General features: G+C 46.6%; 1 protein-coding gene across 2 annotated transcripts; it reads left to right on the top strand.

The window, feature by feature from the left end:
• The first annotated feature begins 57 nt into the window (after positions 1-57).
• HAUS2 (HAUS augmin like complex subunit 2) lies at positions 58-20,862 on the top strand. Of its 2 annotated transcripts, none has more exons than XM_090033343.1 (6): positions 58-269; positions 6,081-6,173; positions 16,019-16,088; positions 17,150-17,282; positions 19,210-19,318; positions 19,468-20,862. In XM_090033343.1, exons 1-6 carry the CDS (start codon positions 177-179, stop codon positions 19,621-19,623), a joined length of 654 nt encoding a protein of 217 aa, XP_089889469.1. In that variant the 5' UTR covers positions 58-176; the 3' UTR covers positions 19,624-20,862. The 2 variants fall into 2 exon arrangements, with proteins under 2 accessions (XP_089889469.1, XP_089889468.1); XM_090033342.1 differs by having other exon boundaries at positions 61-278.
• The last annotated feature ends 1,767 nt before the right edge of the window (positions 20,863-22,629 follow it).

Genomic DNA, 22,629 nt, shown 5'->3' with positions numbered 1-22,629 from the left:
CGTGCTAAGGCTGCTGCGGGCATTGGCTGCCACACCCAACATAGCGGTAGGAGGTGCCAACCCGCGGCTGAGGAGGAGGGAGGCCTGGCCCCGCCCCGCTCCGCCCCCTTAGCCCAACAGCGGCGCTGTCACACAGAAGGCGCGCGCGCTCAAGGGTCAGGGCGGCGGCGGCGGCTATGGCTATGGCTGCGGCTGCCTCCAATCCTTGGGACCCGGCGCGGCCCACGGCGGCGGGGGCGCTGCTGGCGCGGTGCGTGGCCGCGGGCGTGGTGAGCCAGGTGCGGAGGGGATGGGACGGGCCATTAACGGCTGTGGAACAACGGTTAGAGGCGCCCGGCGCCTCGGGCCCCGGTGCGGGGGACAGGGCTCTCGAGCCGGTCTGCTCCGCCTCACGGCTCGGGCGGAGGGGTGGCGGCAAGCAAGGGTTTGCGATCAAGGTGTGCAAACGGTGAAGAGAAAGGAGATACTATTTATTAACTGAATAATGTATTTATTATTGTTATAATTATTTGTTTTACACTCTCTCTCAAGACAAGAATGAGCAGTCACACAATGAAACTAGTAGGGGGTAAATTTGGGACTAACCAAACACAAACGACTCATGGCCCTGGCGGCTGGGGGGGCGGGCACGGCAGTGGCAAGCGGCAAACGCCAACCAAGTGCAGCAGCATCTTTGGCAGCCAGTGGGGATCGTGGACCACTTGCAGACACCACCGGAAGTGTCGGCAGCAGGGTGGTGTGCTGCTGACAGTGTCAGCAGCATGTTTTTGAAGAGGGTGTACCGCCCGCTCAGGGGGGTGCACATGCATCTGTGTGCACACCCAAAATGTTGCCCCTGTAACCCAAGGAAGTTATTTTTCACACAGCGTCTTGCTCAAGTGCAGAGCTCCTTGCCCCGGGGTGCAGTAGAAGCCAGCAATGGCCATGTAGCCGGATTCCAAAAGGGATGGGACAGTTCTGGGTGGGAAGGGGTGTTGGTAGCTCGGGAGTGTGGGGCACAGCCTCTGAATCTGAACTTCCTGAGCCTTAAATGCTGGAGGCTGCAGGTGAGAGAGGAATGGTAGGAAAAACCCTGGTCGTACCCAGTTCACTCTTTCCCTCTGCCCCCGTGTGACGTGGGCCTGTTTGTTGCCTTGGGAATGCAGGTCACTCCCCTCAAGGAAACACTATGTCTCCCTTAGAAAGGGAGGCCACTAGGTAGGCAACAGCTCATTTCTGGGGACAAGTAAAGACAGGGATGGGAGTAAGGTCAGTGGCTTAAAACTAGTGTGCCAAGGGAGAACACTGAGCAGAGCACACTGGACAGCGCCCCCTGACCCTCAGACAAGTCCAGGAAGCCAGTGGACACTGTCCAATGATACTCTTCCTGGAGACAAGATCACACGAGGGATGGGCAAGTGGCTCCACAGTCCCCGGAGATGCTCCCAGCTAGAGTGTCCTTCCTGGTGCAATGTACTGCTGATTTAGGGCCAGGAGGAGCTTGTCCAGGAAGTCCCGGGAATTGGTGGGGCCATGGACGGGGAACACTTAAATAAACAAGTGTGGGGAGGAGTGGTGCGAAAATCTAAGCAAGAGGGTCTGGGGGAAATGGTGAAGGGGCTGAAGCCTGGCGCACTCCGGGTAGGCATGTGCCAGGGTCTTCCTCTGCTTGCAGAAGGCTAATTGCTGACAGGCTTTTTAACACATCAGTGGGAAACACGGACCCAGGAAACTAAGTCCCCTTTAGTAACGGGGGCCACTAATGATCTGTTACTGATTCCATGAAACAAATAATGAAGCAAACAGGGACAGGAGTGGAGGTCAGATGTTTATAACTAGTGTGCCAAGGGGGGACATCAAGCAGAGCACATCGGCTAGTGGCGACTGGCCCTCAAATGAGTTAAAGGAACCAGCAGACACTGCCAGGTGATACTGTGCCTGGAGACAGAAAGGAAAGCAGCCCTACAATCCCTGGGGATCCTCTCAACCAGAGCTTCCTTCCTGGCTACATGTATAGCTAGCTTAGCCAGGGCCAGAAGGAGGTTAACCAGCAGGTCCTAAGACTTGGTGGGGCCACAGATGGGGAGTGTGTAAATAAGCAGGTGTGGTGAGAAGTGCAACCAGAACTTCAGCAAGAGGTTCTGAAGGAGGCAGTGCAGGGGCTGTAGCCTGTCACCCTCTGAGTAGACATGTGCCAGAGTCTCCCTGTGCTCACAGAAGGCTAATTGCTGACATTCTACTGGGTTATATGGACCATTGGTCTGACCCACTATGGTGTATCTAATATTTTTATGTACTCCACAGAGAACCAGAGCACTTATCCCCATAGAGAAGAGTAGTTCAGGGTCTTGAGCTATAGCATCACCTTGCCCACTGCATAAACCTTTTTGTGAGGTGTGGTTATCAGCATTGTTTATCTGAACAACAGTAGCACCTGGAGGTTCTAGTTAAGTCTGTCCAAATATGAAAGTCTCCAAAGAGCCTAGAATCAGCAGGAGCTGGAACTGTTTCATCAGCTGGCCCAAGATTCTGGACAACAGTCAGAGGAACTAAGGGCACTGACAGAAGTGACATTTTGTCACTCAATTGGCCCCCTGAAAATGCTCCACAGCCATGCCCTGAGAGAACTGCACAGCTGCAGAGTGCTTTAAAAATGCCTGATCATGCGACAAATTAACCCTCATTCCAGGAGGGTACAGGTGAAGGTGCTCCAAAGCAGAGCATGTTCATTAATTTCTGTTAGTCCCTCCACGGAAGCAGGGCTGAGTTAATGCAGCTCAGCTCTGCTGCCAGTGCTGTCTGCAGGATGGGATGGGGAGAAGGGAAGAGGAGGGAGCTGCAGGCTGGGGTTTGCCCAGCCTGTGCTGGGGGGGAGGGGGCGGGGCAGCACCCTCTTCCTTGCTTCTCCCCCTCCCATCCTGCAGACAGCACCAGAGCTGAGTGGGGAGGGGGGACTAGGGTAGAGTGGCTGAAGGGTGCTGACAGACATGGAGTTTGATTTTCCCTCCTCCCCACAAGCCCCTCTCCAAAAAATAGTGAATGTCTGTTGGTGGGGGTGGAAAGGGTGGTTGCTATAACTCATGGCGCTTGCTGAACATCTGTCAGCCTTGAAAGGGCCAGTACAAACCTCATCACCTTCCACTTTAACTGCCAGACCTGATTCTATTTTTGTTGATCTTGCCTTCCCTAATATAAACATAGCTGTGTGTGCATTTTAAACTGCTCCACACATTTTTTCCCCTGGGGCAGTGGAAGACAGAACAAATACATGAAGAACATTAGTCTTATTCTTTAAGGTGCTACTGGAAGGTGCTGAGATATTGCAGGGATGAGTTCCATCTAGAATCTACATAAGACAGCTAGAGAGAGGAGGAACTGAGGTGTTACTGTGACGTGCTTTGTCTAAGGTAATCCTATCAAGATACCTGTGAGATCCTAGCTTTCCTGACTCCTAAATTAATGTTTTATCTACCAGTGCTGGGTTCTTAAACCTCTTGATTATTCTCCCCACCTTTCACCCCATGGCCAATCTCTTTCCAGGTCTATGGCTGCGTGGCCAGACCTGCCACAAACATTCCAAGCTTGCTCAGACATTTCAGCAGTATTTGCGTGATACTGCTGCACCTGGGCTAATCAGCTTGGAACCTCAGTAGGAACACTAAGGCTTTGCTGCTTCCCACTGTGGAGGCAGCAGGCACATAGCAAGCAGCCCAAGCTTTTGGTACAACGCTGCATGGCTTTGAAAGTCAGCAGTCTTATGTACCTTATCCCTCGAGGGGAAAAACTAACTAAAAATCTGAAACAGTATGGGTCAGGAATAAGATTCCCTTTGTGATGACAAATCCTACTTTGGTTGGTATAAATAATGTTTAATTCATAGATTCATAGATGTTAGGATCAGAAAGGACCTCAATAGATCGAGTCCAACCCCCTGCATAGACAGGAAAGAGTGTTGGGTTCAGATGACCCCAGCCAGATGCCCATCCAACAACCTCCTTTTGAAGACCCCCAGGGTAGGGGAGAGCACCACCTCCCTTGGGAGCCCATTCCAGATTTTGGCCACTCTAACTGTGAAGAAGTTCCTCCTAATGTCCAGTCTAAATCTGCTCTCTGCTAGCTTATGGCCATTATTTCTTGGACCCCCAGGGGCACCTTGGTGAGTAGAGTCTCACCAATTCCCTTCTGCGCCCCCATGATGAATTTATAGGCAGCCACAAGGTCGCCTCTCAACCTTCTCCTGCGGAGGCTGAAGAGGTCCAGGTGCCCTAGTCTCTCCTCATAGGGCTTGGCCTGCAAGCCCTTAACCATACAAGTGGCCCTTCTCTGGACCTTCTCCAGGTTATCCACATTCCTCTTGAAGTATGGCATCCAAAACTGCACACAGTATTCCAACTGCTGTCTGACCAGCGCCCAATAGAGGGCAAGTATTACCTCCTTGGTTCTATTTGTCATGCATCTGCTGATTCACGATAAAGTGCAGTTAGCTTTTCTGATGACTTCATCACATTGACGACTCATGTTCATCTTGGAGTCCATTAGGACTCCAAGATCCCTTTCCACTTCCATGCTACCAAGCAGGTCATTTCCTAGGCAGTAGGTGTGCTGGACATTTTTCTTCCCTAGGTGCAGCATTTTGCATTTCTCCTTATTAAATTGCATTCTATTGTTTTCTGCCCATTTGTCCAACCTGTCCAGGTCTGCCTATAGTTGTTCCCTGCCCTCCGGTGTCTCTACTTCTCCCCACAGTTTTGTATCATCCACAAACTTGGACAGAATACACTTCACTCCCTTGTCCAAGTCACTGATGAAGACATTGAAGAAGGTCCAAGGACTGAGCCCTGCGGGACCCCACTACCCATGCCCTTCCAGGTCAATACCGACCCATCCACTACCACTCTCTGCATACGACCTTCTAGCCAATTTGCCACCCACCGGACTGTGTAATCATCCAAGTCACAGCCTCTTAACTTGTTCACCAGTATGGGGTGGGATACCATATCGAAGGCCTTCCCGCAGTCTAAGTAAATGATATCAACCCCTACTCCTGTGTCCAGGTGTTTTGTAACCTGGTCATAAAAAGAGACTGATTAGTCAGGCATGACTTACCTGCTACGAACCCATGCTGGTTTCCCCTCAGCATAATTTTTCCTGCTGGGCTCTCACATATATGAGCCTTAATAATCTTTTCAAAGACTTTGCCAAGGACGGAGGTGAGACTGACTGACCTATAGTTGCCTGGATCCTCCTTCCTCCCCTTGAAAATAGGGACCACATTGGCCCTTTTCCAGTCCTCTGGGACCTGTCCCGTGTGCCATTAGTGTCCAAATATTCTTGCCAGTGGCTGTGCAATGACATCAATTAGAAAAGAGAAAATGTGAAAAAAACCTCCTGGCTTGTGATGAACTTCATCCCATTTGGGGCATTATTAATCTTCCACATAAGGTCTAATTGTCCTTTCCTCAAGCTTATACTTCTGAAAAGCGAGCACTTTTCTTTTAGTCCCATCTCTTGCATTCTAGTGCATGAATTTTGTAGAGCAAATTATGAGTGGATACTCCCAGACTGTCCTGCAATGAAAAGCCTGTTTTTCTTGCCTCTTGAAATGTCTTGCCAGCTTAGCTGCCTCTCTAAGATTTATATTTCTTGAACCACTAGAGTCAGAAGGAAATGAAACAGAGACAGCAAGGGGGTGGCCACACATGACACAAGCAGCCTCTGTATGTGGCTCCCAGCCAACTGGGGAGGGGACAGGCAGTACAGTGGAAGATGGGGCAGGGAGTAGAAAGCAGAGTATCAGATCAGCCAGGGAGCACAGGCCAGAAAGAAGAGCAGCAACTTGGTCAGGGAACATGGGCAGGAAGCAGGGCAGCAGATCAGACAGGGGAAAGAGATGAAAGTGGCACTTGGGGAGGGTGCAGGGCTAATTTTTTGTGTACTTGCCAAAAAGATCAACAAGAGATTGGCACGATTGGCAAAGATCCTGCTGGATTATCAGAAGGCTTCCAATTTCACTACAGTTTTGTTCTTGGGAATTTTCTAATTGCTTTTGACTGATGATTTCTGCTGACTTTATGCCTCCATTTCTTGTTCTTTTTTAATAGGAAATGCTGGATTTATCTCGGAGACGAGACCCGTGCTTTGTGAAGCTCTCAGAGATGGAACAAATTGCAGATCTTGAAGCTGAAATTAATCAGGTAAATCCCTCTGTTCCACAATTCATGGTGGGGAGGGTATTGTTTTTTATCTGACAGGTAAGGCAGTACAGTATCTCTTCTGAACCTTTGCACTTCACCTCTTTGCAGAGGTTCTTACCAGAGGTTCTTACCATTGCACAGTGATGAAAATTAGAGAGAAAATGTAAAATACTATGGCAGTTTTTACTAGTTAGTTGTGTTTTAGTTTCTTACAATTGACAGATTTGTAACAACAGAGAATAAATTGTCATAAAGGAAAAAATTGCGTTACCTTTCTGTCTTCTGTGGTAACTGGAAAGGGGCATCTCTTTACAGTGAACCAACATTGTCTGAAGCTTCTTCAAGAAACTGTGACTTAATTGAACCAAAATGTTGGTGTTCCTTTTTCATAACCAACTGGACAACTTTGACCTAAATAAAATAGGATTTAATTATCAGAACTTCATGATTTAGACTTCTACTAGTGTCTGAATTAACTGCTTGGATATATTTCTATGGTAATGTATTCTGAGTCTTCATTTGTTAGTCAGATAGTTTGGTGGTAAATTCTACTTACCTAATATTCCAGTATGGACATTAACAGTTGAAGAGTCATGGTACCAAATAATTTTGCAGATGTTAAGGCTGCACATTGACTTAGATGGAGAAGAGGTTAGACAGTTTTCATGACTCTGTTGCTTCACTAAAGGATATTGTAATCTCCTGCAGTTTATATCAGTGGCTGGTAACCTGGATCCTTTTCAGTGAGACTTCAGAGTAGGGCCCATTACAGAGGAAATGCATGCTGAATTGATAAATAACTCTGGGTTACTCAAGTTTAGCTGGGTTTCTATAAAACATTCAGTAGTATTAATCAACAGATACCCTGGAAAATGGAAAAGTTAACACCAGGGTGATTGGAAAGCCCTTAAGTGCCCTTAGGTCCTTCTTTTCAAACTAAATTGAGGTGATCAACTGTTTCTTTCGTCTGGAGCATCAACTTAAGTGTCCTTCAAGGCTCAGTTCTCTCTTATTTAACATCTGTATGAACTCTTTATGGGAGCTGGTGGGACAATTTGGATGAAATCATAGACATGAACAGAACCTCAAGAGATCATTTACTCCATCTGTCTCCCTCCCCCCTTTTCTGCTCAGAGGTAGGATCAAGTATACCATAATCTAAACCAGGGGTGGGCAGTTACTTTGGGCAAAGGGTTGATTACATAGTTTTGGCAAGCCATCAAGGGCCGCATGACAGGCAGCTAAGGGCAGATCAACATTAATTTTCTAAATTTTTTAGGGGCCCCATGGGCCAGATGGAATGGCCTGGTGGGCCACATTTTGCCCACCCCTGACTAAACCATCCCAAACACACATTTGTCTCATCTGTTCTTATAAACCTCCACTGTGGGAGATTTCATAACCATTACTGTGCTTTAGTAACATCTAACCTAAGTCTCCTTTGCTGCAAGTTAAGCTAATTTCTCCTTGTCTTATTCAAAGCAGACATGGGGTATCTCTAGGCTGTGATGGTGGAGAGCGGGAGGTGTGCAGATGGCAAGAAAGAGGACCCAGCCCCCCACAGCCTATTGGGGGACTCCACCATGTGCCAGAGGACCCTGCTCCTTGGGCTGCTGGGACCTATGTTTGCCCCCTGCCACCCCCTTGTAGCATCTGACTCCTTCCTCAACGTCACCCTGTCCAACTTCTGTATGGCCCAGGACCAGGCTTCGGCCCTCTGCCAAGCATCCCAGTCCTGTGCCCAGGCCCTGTTAGCTTGAGTAACAGCATCCTCTGTCCTGCAAACCAAGATAGCCAAGACAGTTCCCATCATCACTGCACACTGGTGGGGTATCAGCATTTTTCACTACTTGATGACTTCATTCACTACTACCACACTGGGACAGGGACCTACACGCTGGCCCAGACGGGAGGGGCTCCCATCCGGGCTGCACCCCCGCCCCCTTCAGCATGGCCCTGACAAATGGCCACAGGAGGCACTATGTGACTCAGTTAGAGGATCTTCACATCTCCCTGCTTGGCTACAATATCTCCCTGCTACAGTAACGGCAGGTGAAGGTGAACAAAATTCTAACAGCCTTGACCTTTGTGGACCCTGACAAGCTGAGCACCATCCTGATTCTGACCCCCTTTGACCTCACTGTGACCGTCAATGCCCATCTCTCTGCAGAGTTTGTGCTCCTTAGCATGCACCAGGGCACAGTTAGGGGCTTCTGTGGAAATTTTAATGAAAACTGAAGAAATGGGTTTGTACTGCACAATGGGACCCACGCAGACTGCCTCCAGGTCTTCAGGAAAGTGTCGAGGGTTACCACCCATAACAAGAGCATCGCAGCTGCTGTCTGTGTTGGAGTTCAAACCTCCCTGTCCGCTCCCGTACCTGGCCATCATCAATGCACTGGGGCAGAGCGGGGTCATCAGGGTTCTGGGAGGCTCTTTGCCCCCTGCCACTCCATCCTGCCCCCCTGTGATTACCAGAGGGACTGTATCTACAATCTCTGTGCTCTCTTGGATGATGACCCCGAGCTACTGTGTCATGCATTTATGGTCTATGCAACAGCTTGCTGCCAGGCAGGTGGGCAGTGCTGCCATGGCAACAGGAGACTGATTGCAGTGAGAACCCCAGCTCTGCAGGTTTCTTCCATGACATCCTCTTCATGTTGCTCATATTCCTTTATATTCTCTTTCTGTTTGTGGCTGTTGGCTTCTGTTGCCTCAGAAGCAAGAAAAAGTGTAAGGTCCATTGCATCTTTAAAAAAAAACAGGTTGCTGAGCCCCCCCTGCAGGAAGAGTGAACACAGTTCTGAGCCCCTAGATGCCAAGCTGGGGCTCGAAGCAGGTGGGCTCCTGGCTTCTTTATGTTTTGCTGAGAACATGAACACAAGAGCAACTTCCTTGGCCCTAGAAAATCTACAAGTAATGCAGGAGACTTCTGAGGGTCATCTCTTGGCACATTCTCAAACTATTTGCACCTGTACAAATGCCTCTGTGCAGCACTCCTGCAACTGCCTTCATTCTCTAATAATAAAGCAACCCCCCCGGCAAATCCTAAGTCTCCTTTGCTGCAAGTTAAGCCAATTTCTCCTTGTCCTATTCCAAGTGTACATGGGGTCAGCTGATCATTGGCCCCATTACAACAAACCTTTTCACATTGGAAGGCTGTTATATCCCTGGCATTAGCCTTAATCTCTTCTTTTTCAGACTTAACAAACCCAGTTTCTTCGATCTTTCATCATAGGTCATGTTTCCCAAACCTCTTGTTGCTTATTTCCTTTGGACTCTGTTTGCTGTGGTATGTTTTCCAGCTTTCTCTCTCAAAATAAGTTTTGCTGCCAGTTAATTCAGTTCTCTCTCATCTTCAATATTGATTTCATAGATTTCATAGACATTAGGGCTGGAAGGGACCTTAGAAGGTCATTGAGTCCAGCCCCCTGCCCTAGGCACCACATTGGCCTTCTGGCACTCTGGTGTAGTGCCCGAAGACTGGAAGAAGTTTTCAAAGATCCGTGCCAGAGGCTGATCTATGATGCTTGCCAGCTCCTTGAGTACCCTGGGGTGTAGATTGTCAGGGCCAGCTGACTTGAAGGTATCCAGCCTCTCAAGGTGTTCCTTCATGAGGTCAGCATTAATGGAGGGCAGGGGATCTCCCTCACCCGGACCTCCCTGTCCCATAGCAGGCATGGATGTCCCATGGGACTGATGAAAGACAGAAGCAAAGTATCCATTTAATAGGCTGGCTTTTTCCTGGGCATCAGTTGTCAGTTGCCCCATCTGGTTCAGCAGGGGTCCAATTGCCGTTGCTCTTCCTCTGGCTCCCCACATATCTGAAAAAGGACTTTTTATTGTCCTTGATGCGCGAAGCTAGTTGGAGTTCCGTTGCAGCCTTGGCTTTCCTGGTTTGCTCCCTGCAGGACCGGAGCAGCGCAGAATAATCCTCCTTGGAGGTGAATCCCATCCTCCATCCTTTGTAGGCCTTTCTTTTTAGCCTCAGAAGGTCTGCTAGGTCCCTGGAGAGCCAGCGGGGCTGCTGTGCTCTCTTGCTGCCTTTCCTCTGAGATGGAATAGAATTAGCTTGTGCATTGAGGATTGTTCCCTTGAGGAGCAACCACTCTTCTTGAGCTCCCCTCTCCCTGGGGTCGTGGTCCCTTAGGGCCTCACTGACAAGCCTCCTGAGTTTGTCAAAGTCAGCTTTCCTGAAATCAAGGACTTCCGTGTTGCTGACTGACTTGCCAGCTTTACGGCGGATGGTGAAGGTGATCAGCTCGTGGTGGCTGTCACCCAGCTTCCCATTGATCACTAGGTCGCTGATTAGGTCATCCCCAGTAGCCAGTACCAGGTCAAGAAATTACTGAGACATAATTGAAGGGAAGGATGTGGTTCTTGCTAATAAATCCCACACATTTTCCTTTCCCTGTAGATTTCTAGATTTAGAACCATAGAATATTAGGGTTGGCAGGGACATCAGGAGGTCATCTAGTCCAGCCCCCTGCTCAAAGCAGGACCATCCCTGACTAGATCATCCTAGCCAAGGCTTTGTCTAGCTGGGTCTTAAAAATCTCCAAGGATGGAGATTCCACCACCTCTCTGGGTAACCTGTTCCAGTGTTTTACTACCCTCCTAGTGAGGAAATTCTTCCTAATATGTAACCTAAACTTCCCTTAGATTAATAGATTGTAAGGCTGCAAGGGACCTCGGAAAATCATTGGGCCCAGCACTCTGCACCAAGCAGGAAAGAGAACTGGGGGTTAGGTGACCCCAGGAAGGTGACTGTCTAGTCTTCTCTTGAAGATTTCCAGGGTAGGCGATTGCACCACCTCTGGAGGGAGCTTATTCCACAGTCTGGACACCCTGACTGAAGAAGCTTTTCCTAATATTGAGCCTGAATCGATATTCCAGGAGTTTGTAGCCATTACTCACGGTTTTCCGCTTGGGTGCCCTGGTGAACAGTTGCTCACCAAGCCCTTCATGTACTCCCCTAGTGTAGTGGTAAGCTGCTAGCAGGTCCCCTCTCAGCCTTCTTTTCCTCAGGCTGAAGAGTCCCAGATCTCTCAGCCTTTATTCATATGGCTTGCCTTTTTAAGACTCTGATCATACAGGTGGCTCTTATTTGGACTGTCGCAAGCTTGTCCATGTCCTTGTTAAAGTGTGGCGCCCAGAACTGGACACAGTACTCCAGTTGTGGTCTCACCAGTGCTGAGTAGAGCAGAAGAATCACCTCCTTGGCCTTGCTGGAGATGCATCGACTGATGCATGCCAGAGTATTATTTTCCCTACTGGCGTACTGCCGACTCATATTCATACTGTGGTCTATTATCCCCAGGTTCCTTTCATTCGTGATGCTAGTCAGTTTAGTACTGCCATGCCTATAGGTGTGTTGGGGGTTGCTCGTCCCAAGGTGGAGCACTTCACATTTCTCAACGTTGAACTTCATCAGGCTCCAATCTGCCCAACTTGCTAACCTGTCTAGGTCTGCCTGTAACTGTAGCCTATCTTCAAGCTTCCCCATAACTTGGTGTCATTCACAGACTTGATTACTGAATGCTTCACCCCACATTTAAATCATTAATAAAGATGTCGAAAAGTACTGGACCAAGCACTGACCCCTGCGGGACACCATTGCCCACTTCTCTCGAGGATGACACGGATCCATTCACTACAATTCTCTGGGTCCTACTCTGCAGCCAGTTTGTCACCCGCCTGACTGTCTTGGCGTTAAGCCCACAAACCTCCAATTTTCTCACAAGGACATTGTGGGATACTAAATCAAAGGCCTTTTGGAAGTCTAGGTATACAATGTCAACCTGCTTTCTCGTGTCCAGGTAGAAAGTTACCTGGTCATAGAAGGAGATGAGGTTGGTAAGGTAAGACCTGCCTGCGACAAAGCCATGCTGGCTGTTATTCAGAATCTTACCTTCTGCAAGCTTATCGCAGATAGACTGCTTGATGAACTTTTCTAGGATTTTCCCTAGGATGAAAGTTAGTTTGATTGGCCTGTAGTTACTCAGGTCCTTCCTCCTGCTCTTCTTGCGGATGGGCACAACATTGGGCCTCTTCTAGTCCTCAGGGACTTCCCGAGAGCACCGTGAGTTGTAGAAGAGTTTTGGCAGGGGTTCCGCAGTGACTTTGGCCAGCTCCTTCAGCACTCTTGGATGAAGATCATCCAGTCCTGCTGAGCTGTATACATCTAATTTTTATTAATTGGTCATACACCAGTTCCACGGCAATAGTAGTAGGAAGGTGTTCATCCTCTACTCTACCTGACGTGGTTTTCCCTTTGGTCCGGTGAAAGACCAAAGCAAAGTAGTCATTCAGGAGTTCAGCTTTCTCCTGGCTGCCAGTAACTGGCTCTCCTGAGTAGTTGAGCAATGGCCCTACACTCCCATTTGTTTTCCTTCTGTTCCCTACGTACCTAAAGAAGGACTTCTTGTTGTCCTTGATTCCTGTCGCTTATCTAAGTTTGGTAGCCGCTTTAGTCTTTCTTATCTGTTCCCTGCAAATGCAGGCCATCGTGGAATAGTCTTCCTTGAGGCCCACCCTGAGCTTCCGTTATTTATAACCCTCTTTTTTCTTTCTTAAGAGGACCATGATTTCCCTGTTTAACCAAGAGGGCTTCCCAGCTCTTCTTTTACCTTCTCTCCTCATGGGAATGGACTTCCTCTACGCTTCAAGGATCATGTCCTTAAGGAACAACTAGTCTTTGCGCACACCTTTTGCCTTCGGTCCATGCTCCCACAGCACTTGCCCTACTAGTGACCTAAGCTTGTTGAAGTTTGTATTTTTGAAGTCCAAGACTTCAATCCTACTATCCGATGTGTCTGCCTTACGCCAGACAGTGAACACGATGGTTTAATAGTCGCTGTCACCCAGACTTCCCTCTATATTTAAATAGGTCACCAGGACCAAGTCCAGCAGAGCATTACCTCTGGTTGGCTCATGTACCTCCTGAGTAAGGAAGAGCTCCTTGACACAGGTCAGGAAGGATCACGACTGTTCCAACTTGGCCACGTGTTCCTCCCAGGAGATGTCTGGATAAGTAAAATCACCCATAATAACCATGTCACATGCACGTGCAGCCTCAGTCAATTCTCAGGTGAACTCCAGATCGAGTGCCTCCCCCTGTTTTGGTGGTCTGTAGTATAAACCTACAGTTAGGTGTATCTCACCCCTTATCCCCTCTACAACTTGACCCAGAGGGTTTCAAGCGGTCCGTTTTTGGAGTCTATGTCAGCCTCCAAGGAGGTGTACTGATTTCACATAGAAAGAGCCTCCAGCTTTTTTCCTCACCTGGTCCCTCCTGTGCAGGGTGTTATCCCTCTATAACTACACTCCAGTCATGTGCGGAGTCCCACCAGGTCTCTGTAATCCCTACTAGATCATAATGCACACTGCAGAGTAGGAGGGCTAGCTCCTCCTGCTTGTTCCCCCTGCTCCTGGCATTAGTATATAGGCACCTGAGTCCTGCTTCTGAGGCCCTTGTCTTCCTGTCCTGCTGATGGAGAAGTATTCCCTCAGCTTCTACAGGAGTGGTTCTCCCACTGTCCGTATCTATTGGGCTTTCTTGTATGTTGGTCACTGGACATGTTTGAATTTGTGTGTCCCTGTCCCCCAGCAATCTTAATTTCTGGCCATGAACAGGGACTTACCTTTCCTCATGAGATGGATGCCGTCCCTTCCCAGGAGTCCTCTCTCCCTGAAGTATGCACCGTGTTCAAGGAATCCAAAGCTTTCTCAGTGGCACCAGCGTCAGAGTTGCCAGTTCACTTCCTCAATCCATCCTTCCCTTCTGGGACTGCAGCCTGCAACAGGGAGCACAGAAGAAAAGACTACCTGGGCTCCCAATCCATTGAGCCCAGCTCCCAGAGCCCTGTAATCACTCGTGACCCAGTCTGGATGACTCCTGGCCATATCATTAGTTCCCACATGGATGAGGAGTATGGGGTAGTAGTTGGAGGGCCGGACAAACCTGGGGATCCTCTCTGCTACATCTTGGATGTGAGCCCTTGGGAGGCAGCAGACCTCATAGGCTAGGGGGTCTGGATGGCAGGTGGGTCCCTCAGTGCCCCACAGGAGGGAGTCCCCCACCATCACCACCTTGCACCTCCTCTTGAGGGTGGCAGCAGACTGCTTACCTTCCTTCTCTCTCGGTGTCACCATCAGAGCCTCCTCATGTGGAGGGAGGGGAGTGTACCTGTTGTGTAGGGCCAGGGAAGGAGCAGCCCTGGCCCTGGCTTTCCTGGAGCATGAGGTGACTGTCTTCCAGGTTGCTCTGGGTGGATCTTCTTGGTAACCCATGACATTGGCCACCAGTAGCCATCAATGAAGTCTTCATGGGCCTTGATGGTGCACAGCTGACATATCTCCTGCTGTGTCTGTACCAGGTAAGTTTTCCCAGATAACAGCTTTTCCTGTGCCTTCTCCCTGGGTCTTTGGGCTTTCCCCACCACCGTTCCGCTCCCTGGCAGGTGTCTCCAGTCTCTCAGGCTCATTGCTCTATGACAGTGTCATAAGCCTTCTTGGCAACAAGGGCACATATGTTGGGTCATATTCAGCTTATTGTCTACTGTAACCCCCAGGTCCCATTCTGCAGAGCTGCTGCCCAGCTAGCCAGCCCCCAGCCAGTACTGGTGCATGGAATTGTTCCATCCTAAGAGAAGTACTTTGCACTTGCTCTTGTTGAACCTCTTGAGATTCATTTTGGCCCAATACTCCAATTTCTCTAGGTCACTCTGAATCCTAGCCCTACCTTCCAGCATATCTACTACTCCCCGCAGCTTGGTGTCATCCGCAAACTTGCTGTGGGTGCACTCTGTGCTGTCTTCCAGGTTGTTGATGAAAACATTGAACAAAACCAGCCCCCTGGGGCACTCCACTTGATACTGGCTGGCAACTAGACATCAAGCTGTTGCTTACTACTGTCTGAGCCCAATGCTCCTGCCTGTTTTCTATCCACCTTACAATCCATTCATCCAGATTTATAGCTTATTGTTTCTAAATAAGAGTTGTAATGATCTCATCACTTCATTTTCAGTTTCTAGAGTTTTTTCAGTTTTATATAGTTTTAACCTTTTTTGCTCATATTAAAATATACCATAACACTTCTAATATTAAAAAGCTTTAAAGTATTTACTTGACTATATATTTGGATGACCTAGAATTCCAAAGATGAAAAATCTTGGGGAAGAGAAAAATAGTTATTTCATCTCCTCTCTGCTCGTGTATAAGGGAGGGGGTTAATCTGATTTTAGAGCTCCTTGCTTCCATGAAATGCCAAATAGTCATGATCGTAATAAGCCAGGCAGTCACAAACATGACTTTTTTTTTTTCCAGTTCATACACAGGAAAGAAGCCTGAAAAGGTTCCTACTGAGGCTGTTGTAATCTGCACATCTGTCTAGCTACTCAAGTCATGTAAAGACATTAATCATTCTCTATACTGGTTCATCATTGAATAGAATCAAATTAAAGAGTTTTGATCACCTCTCTCTTAACAGACATAGTTCACCTATACCATAAAAGTATTTGCCTGTAGCAGGAGACTTGTAATGCTGAGATACAGACCATTTAGCTGGACCTTGACTATGGGTCCTATTTTCAGGAAATATATGAATGACTACATGCTACAACACATTGAGGACCAAGTGCAAAAATCTTCTTTGGCATATGTGCAGCAAAGCTGTCCCACCTGCTGATTTAAAAAATAGTTTCTTCTACAGGAATGAAAAGTATGTAGCATTAATCATTTCAGATATAAAGGCACACCAGTTCTCTGGTGATGGGGAAGTAACATGTGTAGGTAATATATTAAATTGTATAAAAATCAAGTGTAGCTATTTATGTCTGTTGCAGAAAAACCTGGAAATAGAAATCCTGCAATTGGAAAAGGAGACAGCAGATATTGCTCACCCATTCTTCCTGAGTAAGTTGCTTTGTTTAACAGAACAGCTGTGAATATTAGGCTGTTTGATCAAATATCAGCTAATGTGTTTCACTTCTCTTGAATCCCCTATTTCTCGTTACCACTTTGTAGCTGTTGTTGCATCTGTGGATTTCTCCTGAGAAGCAGGTTTTGATGCTTAATCAGCCAGTACAAGATGCTAGCACAGCCATGGAATTCGTACCCTCTGTATTGTATGTGTGTCTTTTGTGATGCTTTCGTGCATATCTTGGGCCCCAGAGAGCAAAGTTACACATTATCCAGCTACTCTCCCAATAACTCAACAGATGTATCTTTGTTCTTAATGTATAACATGTCTCAGAAGAATTGTTGGGACTTAATTTTAATAAGCTGAAGAAGACCATGTGGAGTAATTCCTTCCATGTTTCTCTGCCCTTTTGCTTTGTCATTATCAGTCTTTTTCACAGCACCACATAGCCCTATACAAATTATCTCATTCAGGAAATATAAGATGCAGGTTTAAAGATTTGAACTGGAATTCTCTAACCCCCTGAAGCTAGCTTTGTTCATAAAGTGATTTCTCGAAGGAATAAATGCCTTGAGCCTCCTTCTGACATATTCTGGGACTACTCAATCAACCAGCAGGGACTATCTGGTTATTGCTGTTCAATCGGAGTCTAAGCCCATGGCTTAAATAATGTATAGGACTGCTGAAAAGTCCTAGTCATCTGCTATATAGAATGAGTTTTTGCTTTTGCTCCATTAGAACAGTGATTCTCACTTGGGGGTTCTGCAAGATCCTTTTAATGGTGCCAGGCAATATTAGCTCAGTTAGATGCTACAAAGATTCACAAGATAAACCTGGAGATTTCAATTAGGAATCTGTAGTGTTAAAAACATTTTTACCTGTTGCAGGCTTTCCAAGTTCTTTGCAAGAAGAGAATAGCTTTATTTTTTGTCTGCAGTCCAAAACAAGTGAAAGCTGAAAGCTGGCATATTCTAAGGGGTGCCTTGGATCTAAAAAGGTTAAGAACTTACTGCCTTAGACAGTCCATCTCAAATAACCTTTCCTCTTTGTGTAGACCAGAAATGTGAAATTTTGCAAGATATGAACAGACACCTGGAAACAGTACTGAAAGAGAAGAAGACACTTAGGCAGAGGTTAATGAAGCCTTTGTGTCAAGAAAATTTGCCTATTGAGGCTATCTTCCACAGGTGAGCTTTTAGAAAATAACCAACACTGATGTGACCTGCACTTTTAACATACGCAAATAGTGCTGAGCAACAGGTAATGAAAATATTTTCAACATATTATGTATTTCTTCATTACCAAGAAGAATGGGAAGAAACATTTATGGGTAACCACTGCATCTGAAAAACTAACACTTAATTTTTTTCATACCTGTACATTTTAGAAGACTTACTGCTTCTCTGCAGTGAACGTTTGTTCATTTTTCCTTGCAGCAGATCTCCTTTTTTTAATTTGTACCTTTAAAAAATAAATTAAACTCTGGGTTTACAGTGCACCTTAGTTACACTGAGAACACTTTTTCATTGCCAAAAATATTCTAGGATAGCACCAGTCTACTTCTTTTGCAGTAAGCTCAAATTCCATACATGGATAAAAGACCTGTGGACATGGTATGCTTTTTTGCTGCTGTGACCACCAGCAGGTATTCATTTCTAGCAGGGGAAACTTTTGAGACATTTCCCCCACTAGAAGTTGTTCCAGAAGAGGGAACAGTACAGGCATTCATTCTGAAGCTGCCCCCTCTCCCTTGCTCTTGGTGCCTTCCCCAGACCAGGGATCAGTCTGGAGAAGGCATGGGGGAGCAGGCTGCTCCATTCCTCTTGGTCCCACGTAGGAGAGCAGAGTAATGTGACAAAGCCCCCTATCTGCTCCCTGGACTGGGACTAACTTTATTTGATTTTTCAACCCCCTTCCTCCTGCCATCTAAAGCTGGTGCTTTCAGCCTTGTGTGTAGGGCTCTGGGGTCAGGGCTCTGCAAGTGCTGTGTGGGTGGGGGGAGGTCTGCCGTGTGACACTTCAAAACTAGTGCCCACAACACTTTCCCTCCCCTTCTGCCCAGGTTTAGGGAAAAGGTGGGGAGCGTTGCCCTGCTGCTCTACTCTACTCCCAGACTAGTACAGGAAGGGAGGGGAGCAGCAATGTAGAGCCCCCATGCTGGGATGGTCCGCACTGCTCCCCCTTTTTTCCACACCAGACCAGGGACGGGAGTGTACACAAACATTCATTCTTGCAAGAGAAACTCTGTTGCAAGGAAGATTTTCCAGATTGTACCCTGAAAGATCTTTGAGAATAGGCAAGTTTCCTTCAGGAGAAATTGAATGAACACTTTTTTGTATACTTTTTTCATTTCTACTGGGGGAACTGTGATTCTCCTGGTAGAAATGTAATGCCTGCATGTCGCCTATATGTGTAATTTACGTTCTTTTGCTACCCAAGTGAACACTTACTGAAAAAATGTAAATAATAGTGCTGCTTCTGCCAGATCTGCCTTCTTGCTCATGGCTGATACTCTGATCTAGTGGTGCTGAGGTCTTCCTCTCCATGGAGCAAGTCAAGAGTTCCCATGAAGGCTGTATAAGTAGGGACCTACCAAATTTGCAATTTTCACAGAAACCATAAATTTGGTAGGTATCCTGTGAAAAATGTTGGTCCCTGCAAAAAAGTATGGGGACTGCAAAAAAGCTGGAAGGTGACCAGCAAGCTGAGGGTGGAGGGAGGGAGCTGCAAACAGAAGTGGGAAGCTCTGGCTTCATGATAGTATGGGGGATGGGGTATTTTCACAGCAGAACAAGGGAGGAGGTTACACCTCCGATTTGGTCAAGGGGCCCTGGAAGTCCCACCCCTTCCCAAAGATTGACAGGTGGCCATCTATCAATCTTTGGGGAGGGGCAGGACTACTGCCCTTCCAGCCAATCAGAGGTGTGAAGGCCCCCGGTGTATTTCACTGTGAAAACAGTGACTGATGCCGTGCTCGAATCATCTAATTGGGTGGTAGTCCTCACAAATTAGGTAGTGTAAGTGAGTCAGTTGACTGGGGATACGGATGAGAGGATAAAACATTAAATTCTAGTTCTTTTGAGCTGCCTTTTGGGGTTTCTTTACTAATTACAGGTATGTGGTAGAGTTCTTGACTCTGGCAGTGTCCTTTATTGAGAAACTAGAAAGCCATCTGCAGACAGTAAGAAGCATCCCTCAAATACCCCAGACCATGAAAAAACTGGTGAGTACTATATTTAACTATTTCCTGTAATACCGTCCTTTTTAAAACGCAGTGCTGATTACTTAGCCCACCTTTTTTATCTCTCAATAGTATACTAAGGTATCTAGTTTGAGGGAGTTTATTTCTTCATCGTCTATCTTGTCTTCCAGGATAACGCTCTGGCAAAAATAGATTTGTTGGTGACAGAGGTGGAAGAGTTGGCAGAGCAGGTACTGAAGTGGAGAGAGCTGCAAAAAGGAATCCGCTATGACAGCTTCCAGAACTCCGAATCAGACCATAGCTTCAGCAGCCTAAATCCTATTTAATACATCTTCTTTCTCTGTCAAATAAGATGCCCAGTTGCCAATTTCTGTTTTTATATGTCCAATGTGATAATGTGTGCCTTAGTCTAACAAGAATTTTTCTTGGGTATCTTTCTGTTCTAGAAAGGGGAGTTGAGTTGATAAGTATTTTTGAAAAATCAAAATTGAGCTGTAAATAATAGGATTTATTGTCTAGGTATAACTCCACTTGTTTATGCTCACGTATGCCTCCATTAAGCATTCTGGCAGAACTGAATTGTGGCCTACCCTAGCATGTGTAAGATGTGTCTTAATATAGCTAATGCACATGCCATGATGACTAAATCTGTTTCTGTGGATGTTTTGCTATATTTTATATTATAGGAATTATAATAAATGCATTAGATTATAAAATGTTCTTGTTTTCATTACAAAGTAGCTACGGTTACATGAGGACCAATGGGTATAAACTGTCCATAAATAAATTAGTCTGGGAATTAGTGGAAGGTTTCTGACCTCTGGAAAAGTAAAATTCTAAAACAACCTCCCTGAAGTTTTATGAAATGAGTTTTATGATGTGGTTGCTAGTAGTAGCAGGAGACAAGACTGGATCATCATAAAAGTAGGGTCAGAAGGGACCTTGTAGATCTTCAAGTCTGACCCCCTGCCTGGGCAGGAGAAGAAGCTGGGCTCAAATGATCCCACCTAGGTAGGCATCAAGCCTCCTCTTAAAGACCCTCAGGGTAGGAGCCAGCACCACTTCCCTTGGAAGTTGGTTCCAGATCCTAGCCACCCTAACTGAAGTAGTTCTTACAGATGTCTAATCTAAACCTACTCTCTAACAGCTTGTGGCTGTTATTCCTTGTTATGCCAGGGGGCGCTAGAGGAAACAAGGTCTCTCCCAAACCCTTCTGGTCCCCCCTAGTGAGTTTACAGATGGTCACAAGGTACCCCCTCAGCCTTCTCTTGTGAAGGCTGAACAGGTTCAGGTCCCACAGTCTCTCATTGTAGGGTCTGCCCTGTTGTCCCCTGATCATGCGGGTGGCCCTCCTCTGGACCCGCTCAATGTTGTCTACATCCCTCCTGAAGTGGGGCGCACAGAACTGGACACAGTACTCCAGGAGGTTTCTGTGATAGAAGTGTGTGTGTGTGTGTGTGTGTGTGTGTGTGTGTGTGTGTGTGTGTGTGTGTGTGTGTGTGTGTGTGTGTGTGTGTGTGTGTGTGTGTGTGTGTGTGTGTGTGTGTGTGTGTGTGTGTGTAAAAGCCAATTATAATTTGGACAGCTATTCCTGTGCAGTCTTGCCTGAATGTCTGACTTGCTAAAAAAAGTACTCTTTCTCTCTGACTTTTTTTTAAATGTAATTGTTTAAAAGTGGAGAAAGAAGCCAGAGACAAAGCACAGTAGTAAAGAGTAATTAGTCCTTCTTAAAATAAGGCATCTGTAACACAAAATTATAGCCAAGGATTATAAAGAGCAACTATGTGATAAAAAATGAGCATCAAAAACAAATGTACTGCCTGTCTTATTGTTTCAAGATTTTAAGTGGAATGATCTATCATTTAAAACACAACTTTCTGATTCCAATATGTAAAAAATAAATGTTACATATTTTAAGATAACCACTCTAGAAGTTTTTGCACAAGATGTGTTTGAAATTATAATTGAGAAAAGCAGAGATGTTCTCTTACAGATTGGAATAATTGGTTGGCTTAACAAGTCTAGTAGAAATAAATAATCCAAGTTGCTTACAGTAGTAGGTTTGATAAAAGAACTCATGGATTTCTTGCACTCTCAACTTGTATTATCTAGCCTATACGTCAAGCTTTTTTGCACCAATAGTCATTGCAGCTGACTATTAGATTGCTCATCATTAAATTTTGAGTTAAACACAAAATATTTTAATGGCATTTTGCAGAGAGAAGGAAGTGTGGTTGTAAAAATTAGTGTATGAAAGGTCAATACTGTTCTTTGATTCTCCAATATAATCATACTCAGTTTTTACATGAAAGGCAATAAGGGCCAAAGGGCTGAGCACATGGCTGGAGGCTGTTTCCTGGATTCCAGGCATTTGGTAGGTTGGCAACTGATGAGAGGGAAGAGACAATCTGTAGCCCAACCATTTGTTTATACCATAAAGCACAAGAATAAACATTCTTATATCTGCTTGGCTTCTGTGACACCGCAATATAGGCTCCCATATATATTGCCTGGAGAGGCCCCAGAGGGGAGGGAAGATAGCAAGCAGCCCAACAGCAGCTTGTGTTGAATTTGCTGGGTTCTCAAATTTTCCCTCCAGTCTATGTCCTGTATTTATGCAAGACTTACTCTAGCAAACATTCTTAGATTGGTTTATTTCATAGGAAAATAGGGCTGTGAGGGACCTCATGAGGTCATTTAGTTCAGGGCAGGGTCATCCCTGAGTAAACCATCCCAGCCAACTGCAGTGGTGATGCGTAGGGGGTGCATGTGCACCCCCTGAGAGTGCTGATGCACCTCCTGACAGGCAGCGCTCCCTGCTTAGGCGATGGGTGGGGGGTCAGGCAGGAGTGCTGGTGCCCCCCCTGTGAGCACCAAACGGGGAGTGGGGACGCCAGGTGAAGGAATTGGCCGTGGGCCCTCCCCACAGTCGGCAAGATTGGCCCTTGTTGCTGACTGACCACTGGGGGACACGTGGCACCCCGACTCAAGTGGCACCAGTCTCTCATAGCCAAGTGTCTTGTCTAACATGCTTTTGAAATTTTCCAAGGATGGAGATTCTGCCAGTTCCAATGCCTAATTTTTTGACCCTTAGTCAAAAAGTTCGTCCTAAAAATTCAGCCTAAATTTTCTCTGCTGCAGTGTGAGGCCATTGCTCCTAGTCCTGTCCTCTTTAGCGACAGAGAAAAGCCCATCTCTGTCCTCTCCATAATCACCCTTCAGGTATTTGAAGACTTATTAAATCCCTGCTCAGTCTTCTCTAGGCTAAATAAACTTAATTCAACCTTTCCTTACAAATCTGGTCTCCTAGGCTCCTAATCATTTTTGCTGCC

Source organism: Crocodylus siamensis, chromosome 2, assembly GCF_052110815.1.
Source record: "Crocodylus siamensis isolate JL-2025a chromosome 2, ASM5211081v1, whole genome shotgun sequence".
In the NCBI taxonomy this organism is placed as follows: Eukaryota; Metazoa; Chordata; order Crocodylia; family Crocodylidae; genus Crocodylus; species Crocodylus siamensis.
This window is presented reverse-complemented; position numbering and strand designations above follow the sequence as displayed.